This window comes from Microcaecilia unicolor, chromosome 9, assembly GCF_901765095.1.
Source record: "Microcaecilia unicolor chromosome 9, aMicUni1.1, whole genome shotgun sequence".
Classification (NCBI taxonomy): domain Eukaryota; kingdom Metazoa; phylum Chordata; class Amphibia; order Gymnophiona; family Siphonopidae; genus Microcaecilia; species Microcaecilia unicolor.
The window spans coordinates 197531580-197543819 of NC_044039.1; the positions used below are offsets into that span (position 1 = coordinate 197531580).

Consider the following 12240-nt stretch of genomic DNA (forward strand, 5'->3'; position numbering starts at 1 on the left):
TTGTTATAGCAAGTGTGCCCATTTCAAGGATGTGGCAGTTCAGCCGTATGCATGGTACCAAGGTTTGAACACTAAGTTGAACTGGAAAATAAACTCACCCCCCCCCCCCCCACCCAATTCAAAATATTTAACCACCCAGGAATAGCTCCTGGCCAGTTAAATAGCAGTTAAGTAACTGCGGATATTCAGCGGGAGACAACCAGTTAGTAACCAGCCGGTTAGGTGCAGATACTCAGCACCTACAACAACAAAGAGAGTCCAAATCTCCCGTAAAAAAACACCAGAAAACAACAAGAATGGAAGATGTACAGAAAGACCAAGCTAAAATCACAGATGTAAAAAAGCCAAATTCATTTATTCAGACCCTACACGGTCCGTGTTTCGGCCAAAGAGGCCTTCTTCAGGGGTCTATGGATTGGCATATATAGATATTCTTCCAAAAGTTCACTCAAATTAAGACAAATCTGCTAATGCTGTCCTGAAGAAGGCCTCTTTGGCTGAAACACGGACCGTGTAGGGTCTTAATAAATGAATTTGGCTTTTTTACATCTGTGATTTTAGTTTGGTCTTTCTGTACATCTTCCGTTCTTGTTGTTATCTGATACTCAGCACCTAACCAGTTATCTTATCTTTGACTGCTAAAAAGTTCGCAAGGTAACTTTTTAGCAGCCAAAATAAACCTGGATATTCAATGCCGGATGCTGGAAATGGTCTGGCACTGAATATCCTGGGTCAGTACCGATGGAGGCACTTATGTGGGTTGCTTTCCAGGGGATGAATTTTGGCTTCACAGTCTCTTAAATTGAGAAACTACTGTTGACAAAGCCAATAGTGTGTCACCTAGTCTGCTTTGGAATTTGGGGGGTATAGAATAAACCCTGATCCATTTTTTGGCTAGTGTGTCCTGCAAAAAAGTAGTCAGTCTCAAGCAACAGAGAGGATAAGCCACAACTGCACCATATGCTGCTGCAGGAGAACTGAAAGAAGCAACTTGGGAGAACAAGAGCCAAAAAGTTGGGTTCTATTAATTTCAAGTCCCACCAAAAGAGATATGTTGAGGCAACATAAGTTAGTTGTAGCTGTGACCCACAAGGAGCAGCAAACAAACAATTCACATAGTGTGAATAGGACATTATCACCAGTTTGATGGAAAGAAAGCTTTGACTTGAAGCATTCAGAATAGCTCTAATGAAAGCGAGCCTCTGCTTGAGCTAAAGGCCAGACTCCTCAATGTTTTGATGAAGAGTTACATAAAGCCAATCCTTAAGGTATTGAAAGACTAGTGACCTTGTCTGTACAAGTATGATGCTATGACTAGAGCCAATGACAGTAGTTGGTTTGCAGAGTGAATTAGTGTAAGCGTCTGAGATCTTTCAAAGAAAACCAGTCCACTTTGATTCCACAGGGGGAATGGTTGGTAGGGTGTTCGTTTGATTTTTTTTTTTAAGAAAAAAAAAAAAGGTCTGTGGTCCAGAATGGGTTGCAATGCTTTGGATTGGAGTAGCTGTTGGACTGGCTGCTGAACCCAGATAAGCTGAGCTCCATCCTGAAGGAGCGAAAAAAACAAAACCTGAGATGTTATCCTAACATATTGATGTGGTGCACCCAGCATTCCTTTTCCACCCTTTCTTGGAGGTACATCTGACAGGTAGGGCAGGACTGGGGATGGAAAGGGAACTGACCATACTGAACTGATGAAGTCAAAGACAAAAGCAGTTTAGGATGAGTCAATCTGCTGCCCCTCACTACCCTCATCTCCCCTTATGTTCCCACCCGAAACCTCCGTTCACAGGACAAATCCCTCCTCTCAGTACCCTTCTCCACCACTGCCAACTCCAGGCTCCGCCCATTCTGCCTCGCCTCACCCTATGCCTGGAACAACCTTCCTGAGCCCCTACGACAAGCCCCCTCCCTGCCCATCTTCAAGTCTCTGCTTAAAGCCCACCTCTTCAATGCTGCCTTCGGCACCTAACTCTTACCTTCAGGATATTCGGACTGCCCCAAATTGACTGCCCCCATCGTATCGTCTACTCACTTGTCCTTTAGATTGTAAGCTCTTTGAGCAGGGCCTGTCCTTTTATGTTAAATTGTATAGCGCTGCGTAACCCTAGCAGCGCTTTAGAAATGTCAAGTAGTAGTAGTAGTAGTAGTAACTATCTCTCCCATGCACAGGATCTTGAATAGGACCAAGGTGGGTTTGCTAAGCTTGTCCCGAAAGAGACAAAGCTCCTGTGTGTTAATTAGTGCTTGCAGATCTAAGAGACGATGGGCTCAAAGGACCATGAAATGATCTCAATATCAAATTCTTTATCTTCACTCTAAGAGGTAACCAATGGAATGGGCAGTCTTATAGCTTCCTGAAGCCAAGCTAAAGAAGACATCTAGGAGGCAGTATCAAAAGCACCACTGGTTGGTCAAATCAGGTACACAATCTGCTTCCGAGAGCAGGGCGGAAAGATTAGTCTGCCTTTGTATGGCAAGGTTATGAGATATTGCCTGGATCTTTTGCAATTTGGTAGATATGTACTGCACCATGTACCTTTTTCTGAGAAGCTAAGTGTTCAGAAAGCATTAGATCTTGCCCAGTGATGAAGTTTTTGGTACTGGCCAGGTACATAAGAATAAGTACATAAGCATCACCATGCTGGGACAGACCAAGGGTCCATCGAGCCCAGCACCCTGTCACCGACAGCGGCCAAAAGAACAAGCAATTTGTCCCGCCCATCCTAGAAATACTGTATTCCCTCGTCCATTCAATAACACTCTATGGCTTTTTCCTCCAGGAAGCCGTCCAACCCTTTTTTGAAGTACGCTAAGTTAACCGCCTTAACCACATTTTTCGGCAGCGAATTCCAGAGTTTAACTACGTGATGAGTGAAGAAAAATTTCCTCCGATTCGTTTTAAATTTACCACATTTGAGTAGTCCCTACTGAACACAGATGCAAGCTGTAAATAGCTGCAGTAACTGTAATTTCTATAAACTTCAACTACCAAAGACATATGCTATAGGCTCGGACTCCTGACAGAGAGAGGAATAGCTATTGCAATCTTCTGTACAAAGCCTGAATAAGAAATACCTTCATAAGGACAGGCATTTCTGATAGGAGGAGGAGAAGGAAGAGAGAGATCCAAAGGAATACCTAGTGACAGATTTTCCCTGCTGGTAGGAGTCCTAATCCTGGGAATAATGTTAAGGAGACGGTGAAATCACAGAAAGGCTTGTGCAGGTAATGGGGAGGAGGAAGAAATGTGCACATGGTGTGAACCAGAAATCTCTCTGCACTGACAGTCAAGCCCATAGATGCAGATTCTTGTACCAAAGCATTCTCATTTGCCCAGTACTTTGGTTAACTACAGTGCGCTGGGCTGTCGCTTAGGCCTTATTTTGCTCCTCAGCTGTTTTTCCACTCCCGTAGGGTGTTATATTTCCAGCTGCTATGAGTTCACAGAGGCCTCAAGTTAATGATAAATCCCCCAGTTTAAGAGCTCCTCAGACTGGTCTTCTGGCTGAAGTTTAGAAGGGAAAACGGTCTCTTAAAACAATAATTCATACAGCACAGTTCCCAAATGTTTCTACAGTTCTTTTAGGTAGGGCTTGTAAAATAACAAAGAAAAGATCAAGCTAACAAGTAGCCCACCTATCACCACCCATGTGACTTCTCAAACCTTCAGTAGCATTAAAAAAATCACCTCTTCCTACTGGAAGATATTAACAAAAATTTCATTTATCCAGAAAACATCTCGAGTCAAGTGATGTGGTAGCCGTGTTAGTCTACGTTTAAAGGTATTAAACAGAAATAAAACAAAAGCATAGAAAAGAAAATAAGATGATACATTTTTTTTATTGGACTAACTTAATACATTTTTAATTAGCTTTGAAGGTAACCTTTCTTTTTCAGATCAGACATAAAAAACCCCTGAAGAAAGGTTACCTTCGATAGCTAATCAAAAAATGTATTACGTTAGTCCAATAAAAAAAGGTATCATCTTATTTTCTCTTCTATGTTTTTATTTCTATTTATCCACAAAATAGAAATGCACTTTATCCAGGAACACACTACCTTCCATTGCAGACTGCAACCTCCACCGCCTTCGGTCCTGTGAGAAAGTCAGCCATCAGCCTCTTAGGCTTTTTACACTGCTGCTGATTGGCCCTTTCACTATCACCCTGGGAACTAAGTCCTCTCTGCTCCCAAGAAGATTGCTCCTCTTGTTTTATGTGCCCGATGTTCTCCTTGTGAAAAAGGATACACGATGGTGATAATCCTCTGCATTTAGATGTGGACTTTGAGCCCTACGTTGAAGCAGATGCAATATCCTTAAGTAGTATGGCACTTTCTTCTGGGTCTTTTGAGCCATGATGTGAGATAGAAGCAATGTCAAATGAACAGGACTTGCTGGAAGGCCCTGAGCTTTGTTGACATTTGCACTGATTTCTTCTTTTTAAATAATCTTCAAGCACTAAGAAAGGGGGCGTGTCAAGATGGCGGATTACTAGAAGGACGCTCTGTCATGTCGCTGAGATTTTCCCTGGTGGACATGATTTTTCTTATTGAGAAAGTTTTTCTTTAAATGCTCAAATATGCCTCACACCAAGAGGAAAGGGGTACTTAAGGGTTTACCGACGATAAACCCCAATAATGCCCTTACCCAGACGACATTGGACAGATTCGCCACTAGCACTCCTCGTCAAACCGGCTCGAGTTTGATTCCCGCGGGGGGAGAAAATGGTGGAGTTTCTCCCTCACAGGAAATAGTAACAACTTTGTCCTCGCCGGATGTTAACCCGCCGCCATGCCCTGCAGGACTCAGAAGTGGGCTAGAATCCCTTGAGACGTCCGAAAGTGGCGCAACGGGATCTCCTACCGTCGGAGCTCAGTCTGAAACCCTCGGAGATACCAGCAAAGTCGAGCTTGCGGCTCCCATGGCAGCAACATTAGACTCTATTCGGGAGGCCTTACAATCTTTGACTACCTCAGTTGCTCAAATGGTGAGTAAATTGGACTTTTTGACAAGTGCATTTGAAACTTTTAAAAAAGAATCGGCTGAAAACAATAATGCTGTACAACAAGATCTTTCCACTCTAAAGCAGAAGACAGAAGCCCTTGTTAAGGATAAATTAATGACTCATCGTAAGATTGAGCAGTTTGAAAACTATAATAGACGTTTAAATCTGCGTTTGTTGAATTTTCCTAGATCCATAGAAATGGACGCTATGACATTGTTTAAGAAGTATTTGGCTGAAATTCTTCAGTACTCTCCAGAATCTTTTCCTCCAGTTAATAAAATTTATTATTTGCCTGCTACAAAAAACTCTGGGAGTTTGAAGGAAATACAGGCAATACAGAATTTAACTGCTCTCTTAGAACGCTCTGAAATTGAAATACTTGAAAGAAGAACACTACTTGTTTCATTGGTCTTTGAACAGGACTTAAATTCAATAATGAAACTTTACTTCAAAAATTTAACAAAAGTCTTTTTGGGTGAGAAAATATGGATATATCCTGATGTGGTAAAAACCACACAGGATAGGAGAAAAGCTTTTCTTTTATTTAGAGAGGATATTCGAAATTTGGGAGCTCGATTTACCTTGTCTTACCCGTGTAAATGCATGATAACTTACTTGGATAAAAAATATGTATTTTTCGAACCTGAGCAGCTGAAAGTTTTTGTAGAAATGAAGAAAATAACCAGATAGACTCTGATGTTAAGAGAACTAGGTTTAACGAATGTATAATAAGGAGTAAATCCGGCCTTTCATTTGTTTATTATAAGTTACCTTAGATTGAAATCCACCAGTTTTCTTTCCTCACGCCCCCACAATTTTTAAATGGTGGTCTAAGAAAGAGTATTGATTTTTTCTTTTTCCTTTTAATTTAAAGGAGTTGATATTGTATATTTTTGGAAATTATATGGTCTGTTTTTCTTTAGCAAGAGTTTAACTTGTATTATATTGAAACTATAAATAAATAAATTAAAAAAAAAGTTATAATAATAATCTTCAAGCACTGTTCTACCTCCTTATATCAATCCCTTAGACTGAGCTGCTGCTACTGCTTCCTGGCTCTTGGGGACATTTTATTCCACAGTGAGCAGGTCATAAGACACAAGAACTCGTAGGCATTGTTGCTGGCCATTCTGCCTCAGGTTGGACAAGGCCTGAAGCCAAGTTTTGCTCGCACTTGGCTCTGCCTCCCCAAAATTAAAGAAATAATGTAACCAAAGGCAAAACAAAAGAAAAATGGCACAGTGTTGATACAACTTGAACAACCCTTCAAGATGTACCTTAAGGGCTTTGTTTAGACATCTGTTCAGTACAGCAGAACAAAAAGAGGGGACTGCCTTGTGCATTAGTTCTGAGCTCTAGGAAAGCCGATGGTCTCAAAACTGTCCACTGTCCCACCTGTGTGCCTGAAGAAATTTAGAGGCCTGTGATTTGCTATTTTTCCCCATAGACACATTATTATGTGGAACATCTGGCCTTAATGATTTGAAACTTTCTGGGCAGTGCGCAGGCTTGATTTGTATGAACAGCTGCTGGCACCAACAGTAAGTGCCTCTCTGAATTCTTCTCAGGGCCACAGTTATTTACTAGCTTCTTCCTCTCACAGGCAAAGAATATGATAAAGCCTAGGCCAATCAAGGCCCCGATATACCTGCATATAATGTGTAGAGCGTAATAGAAATGACAGGTAGTAGTAATGTAGCAAATAAAATCCCTTTCCTACCAATGACAAACCTTTAAGATATTTTCAAGGTGAGTTTTATATTCTGGTACGGAAGGTATCTGCATGTCTGTGAAGGGTTTTACAATCTAAAAGGGTTCTTTTAATAAGCTGTGGTAATAAAGTGGCCTTAGCACAGTCTTTTGTGGGGTTTTCCTGCATGCTAAGGCCATTTTTATTGCGGCCATAGAAATGGCCTACTTCTTGCATTAATGGCCACGTGCTAATGTTTAGCACGTGTGCACTTACCGCCACCGATTTTTGAAGGCGGTAAGGGCTGACGTGTTATTCGGCGCTAATCAGCGTGCGGTAATGTAGCTGCACTAACTGATTAGTGAAGGAATGCCCCCTCCAAAAAAAAAATGTAAACAAAAGTTTAGTGCACGGGTAACGCATGCAGCACAGCCAAGTGTGTTCAGCGATACGCCAATTTAAACTGCAACAGGCACACATTAGTGCCTAACACAGTTTGCAATGGAGGTCAATTAATTTGTCCAAGGGTACAAGGAACAAATTCATTCTAACCCACTAAAAGCAATACAAACCATTACAAAGTTCATAGGTGCCAAACACTATGCAACCGATTACAAGAAACTGTTATTTTTCTGATTTCTGTCTGCTGAACACAGAATTAAAAGCAAAAAGTAAAAACACAGGAATGTGCAAGTTAAAACTCACCGCTGGCCGCTTCATCTGTCTGGGAGGACTAGGCTGAGGTGAAGGTTTTTTAGATGGCTGCTGGCTTGGCGTTGGAGCTGGCGGTTGTGCCTGTGGCTCCTTCACTTGTGGCTGCAGTGGCTCCGAGCTCTGGGACAGTGCTATTATCGGTGGGACCTGAGGTGCCTGCAGTGACGGTGCTGATGGCTGGAGTTGCTGTGCATGATGGGGCATTTGCTGTTTCCCTTGAGAGTACAGATCTAAGATCTGGTGACAGATATCTACGGTAATAGGTTAAAATGCCCATTAAACACACAGCACAGAAAACTCTAAACTGCCAATAAATACAATGAACAGACCAGCACTTTTAAGGAACTTACTTTCACCATCGAATTCACTTCTTTACTATAACTATTCTGAGACTTCAGGCACCATAAAGTCTTCAGCTGGACACGAACTGCCAAATGGGAAGGCTGGCACTATCTTTGGAATGATTCTGTCTATCCTTTCTTTTAAATGGAGTTCAGTTTGATATTTTATTAGGTAAATCACCTCGATTTGGTCATGGCCAAGGTTATTAAAAAGCTTGCTTTATCACCAAACATTTATTATAGAGGGAAAAGCCCTGCGTAGTTACGAATGAAAGCTTACTGTGACATAATCCCAGCACAGTTTCTCAGCTGCAAGAAAAAAAGATAGAGGAACTAGCGGGCTCCTCCAAAAACAAAATACTAGGCAGGCATCACATCAACATAGATAAAGACAGAACTGAGGTGGGGAAATTAAAGAAAAGAAGGGTTTGGGCAACAATAAAAAAAAAGGTTTATTTATGCAAAAGGAAAGGATAAAGAAATATGACCAAGTGAAAAAGCAATAGGCCAACTGCTATTTTTGAGCTATCTTCTGGGGCAATGTCTCCAAATGGGTTATTTTTTGCACATACCACGATGGGAATGAACTTCACTCCTAAGCCTGGGTATATGGAGTATGATCTCAATCTCTCAAATTTACTGCTAAGGCTCATTGAAGTACTTGCATTGGCCAAAGAGAGCTTCCTTCTGGAGTTCATATGATGCTACATATACAGTGGGGGAAATAAGTATTTGATCCCTTGCTGATTTTGTAAGTTTGCCCACTGACAAAGACATGAGCAGCCCATAATTGAAGGGTAGGTTATTGGTAACAGTGAGAGATAGCACATCACAAATTAAATCCGGAAAATCACATTGTGGAAAGTATATGAATTTATTTGCATTCTGCAGAGGGAAATAAGTATTTAATCCCTCTGGCAAACAAGACCTAATACTTGGTGGCAAAACCCTTGTTGGCAAGCACAGCGGTCAGACGTCTTCTGTAGTTGATGATGAGGTTTGCACACATGTCAGGAGGAATTTTGGTCCACTCCTCTTTGCAGATCATCTCTAAATCATTAAGAGTTCTGGGCTGTCGCTTGGCAACTCGCATCTTCAGCTCCCTCCATAAGTTTTCAATGGGATTAAGGTCTGGTGACTGGCTAGGCCACTCCATGACCCTAATGTGCTTCTTCCTGAGCCACTCCTTTGTTGCCTTGGCTGTATGTTTTGGGTCATTGTGGTGCTGGAAGACCCAGCCACGACCCATTTTTAAGGCCCTGGCGGAGGGAAGGAGGTTGTCACTCAGAATTGTACGGTACATGGCCCCATCCATTCTCCCATTGATGCGGTGAAGTAGTCCTGTGCCCTTAGCAGAGAAACACCCCCAAAACATAACATTTCCACCTCCATGCTTGACAGTGGGGACGGTGTTCTTTGGGTCATAGGCAGCATTTCTCTTCCTCCAAACACGGCGAGTTGAGTTCATGCCAAAGAGCTCAATTTTTGTCTCATCTGACCACAGCACCTTCTCCCAATCACTCTCGGCATCATCCAGGTGTTCACTGGCAAACTTCAGACGGGCCGTCACATGTGCCTTCCGGAGCAGGGGGACCTTGCGGGCACTGCAGGATTGCAATCCGTTATGTCGTAATGTGTTACCAATGGTTTTCGTGGTGACAGTGGTCCCAGCTGCCTTGAGATCATTGACAAGTTCCCCCCTTGTAGTTGTAGGCTGATTTCTAACCTTCCTCATGATCAAGGATACCCCACGAGGTGAGATTTTGCGTGGAGACCCAGATCTTTGTCGATTGACAGTCATTTTGTACTTCTTCCATTTTCTTACTATGGCACCAACAGTTGTCTCCTTCTCGCCCAGCGTCTTACTGATGGTTTTGTAGCCCATTCCAGCCTTGTGCAGGTGTATGATCTTGTCCCTGACATCCTTAGACAGCTCCTTGCTCTTGGCCATTTTGTAGAGGTTAGAGTCTGACTGATTCACTGAGTCTGTGGACAGGTGTCTTTCATACAGGTGACCATTGCCGACAGCTGTCTGTCATGCAGGTAACGAGTTGATTTGGAGCATCTACCTGGTCTGTAGGGGCCAGATCTCTTACTGGTTGGTGGGGGATCAAATACTTATTTCCCTCTGCAGAATGCAAATAAATTCATATACTTTCCACAATGTGATTTTCCGGATTTAATTTGTGATGTGCTATCTCTCACTGTTACCAATAACCTACCCTTCAATTATGGGCTGCTCATGTCTTTGTCAGTGGGCAAACTTACAAAATCAGCAAGGGATCAAATACTTATTTCCCCCACTGTATATAGGCAATTTTATACAGGTGTGCTTGGAAATTCTTTTAACAAGACCTACAATACCCAAAACAATGGGAAGTATTTCTGTATCCTGTCACATTTTCTTGGTCTCAGACTACACTTCTTGATACTTAAAGCCTTTTTCTCTCTCTACGCAATTCACCGAGTAAATCGCTTGGGACTGAAACCTCTAGAATCAAGGCCATTCTGGGTTTTTCCTCTTCTACCACTATGTCCTGGCACTCAATTTTTTTTATCTGTTGGAATGGGGATATATCTCAGGTAATCACAACCTCTTCATGATTCTCATAGGTTCACGATCCCAGTGCTTTTCCAGTAAAACAATGTTGCAGTGTTTACAAAGTTTACAACTGATGAGATGTGCTACCGTGTTGTGCCTTTCTGTATAGACAATGCCATTGGAACTCCACAGCCAGCTACAAGACGACTAACCGTTTCCAGATCCTTCTTACAGAATCTACATTTGTCTGTTGCACCACTTTTTTTTTCTATACTTGCAATAAACCATCTTGTCCATAATCTGATATCATGGGCTGCAACTATCCATCACAAATCCTTGGGTTTCAATTAATCTCTTCTTAACCATTCATGTGTCTGATCTTGATCAATGAATGGTTCATGGCAAATGAATAAGTACAGCGGGAACTTGTGCCTTCCTTGCCGGTCTAATTCCTTGAAGAGTTTTTTTTTTCTTCCTTTGCAAATTGTATTGCTTCCCTCCCTTTCAGTGCCGGTAGATTACCTATTCCTTTTACTCTTTGGAACACTTGGCAAAGTTTAATGATATAAATGGATTCTGTAAGTTTTATTTAATATCTTACTGTTTGTACAGATGGATCTAATGATGCTATTAAATAAGCCTACAGGGCTACAATAGTAGCGTGATAGATATAGAGACTCATTTTCAAAGCACACAGACTTACAAAGTTGCACAGATTACTATGTAACTTTTAAAGTCTATGTGCCTTGAAATGAGCACTACATACTCTGGGGATATAGTGTCTTGGCATATATGTCTTATAAATGATCTTGTGGGCATGAAGACGTTTTCTTATTCACACATCCAGTTTTTCAAGGTCTTAAAGACGCCAGTCCACAAAACCAATGCTGTATGAGATGTTGATATTAATGCGCTCTTCAATATCAATTTTAGTATCCTATAATGTTTTTTTACCGATTAATTCTCTCAGTGATTTCTGCTTAATTGTTGCTCCTTCCTCCAATCCAAGATATTTATATACACCTTCCTATTCAAATTCCTTTCTCTCACAGACATCAGTCAGGGCGATGATTTCACTTTTGCTCAACTTTCCATGAAGGAAAAGTTGCCTTAGCAAGCTTGTCCAGACCAAAAAAATAGTCATTTTGATGTCAGAGAAGCTTTTCACTACTGAAAGTTGTTCCGCTAATTGAAGGTCACTGGAACTGTAGAGTTTCAGGTCATCTACGAAACTCACAGTAACAACTTTTTCATGTCTGTGGGACCGTTAAATCATGAAGGAGCAAAAGGGGCACTCAGAGAGCGCAAGGCCAAAGGTTTTAAGGGTGATGATGCGGATGAACTGAAAAATCTCAGCAAACCTGGAGGATGTACAGAGCCAAATCAATAAATTAAAAAGAATAGTTAATCACCTAGACCAGATGGTATGCATCCTAGGGTATTGAAAGAAATCAAACATGAAATTGCAGATCTGCTGTTAGTCTGTAACCTGTTGTTAAATTGTCCGTAGTACCTGAAGATGGGAGGGTGGCCAACGCTGCATGCACTGCGCAACGCCACAACCTGTTGCCGATGTGCTGACAAAGCCAAAGACATACTGCAGGCCATACCATGTCATAAATAGCATCTGCCAACCAGTTGGATTAAAAGGCTTTCTAAACTGAGTTGTTTTAATGGCAAAAAAATCCATCTTTGTGTGTTGGTGGCGCATTCACACGACCTCCCTCTGGAAAATGGAATGTCTGGCATTCCAAGACATTGATTTTCCAACAGGCTTACAGTTTCAGATACTGGAATAAGCTTTCCCCATAAGCCCACAGCCAGTTGTTGAATGTATAGCCCAATGGTTCGGGTGTGAAAGTTCTGTTATAAAAAGGGGGGGGGGGGGGGGGTGGAGAGGTGGGGGATTTAGCTAAGTTTGTTGGAGGATAGATTTTGGCTCTC

The 12240-nt window shown here is 41.8% G+C and overlaps 1 protein-coding gene across 1 annotated transcript in view; it reads right to left on the minus strand.

Moving 5' to 3' along the window:
* The window catches only part of CCNK (cyclin K), a 57247-nt gene that overhangs the window by 5195 nt on the left and 39812 nt on the right, over window positions 1-12240 (minus strand). The window contains exon 8 of the mRNA XM_030214031.1: window positions 7405-7664. Within this exon, the coding sequence (XP_030069891.1) occupies window positions 7405-7664 (260 nt within the window). The remainder of the gene's footprint in view (window positions 1-7404; window positions 7665-12240) is intronic.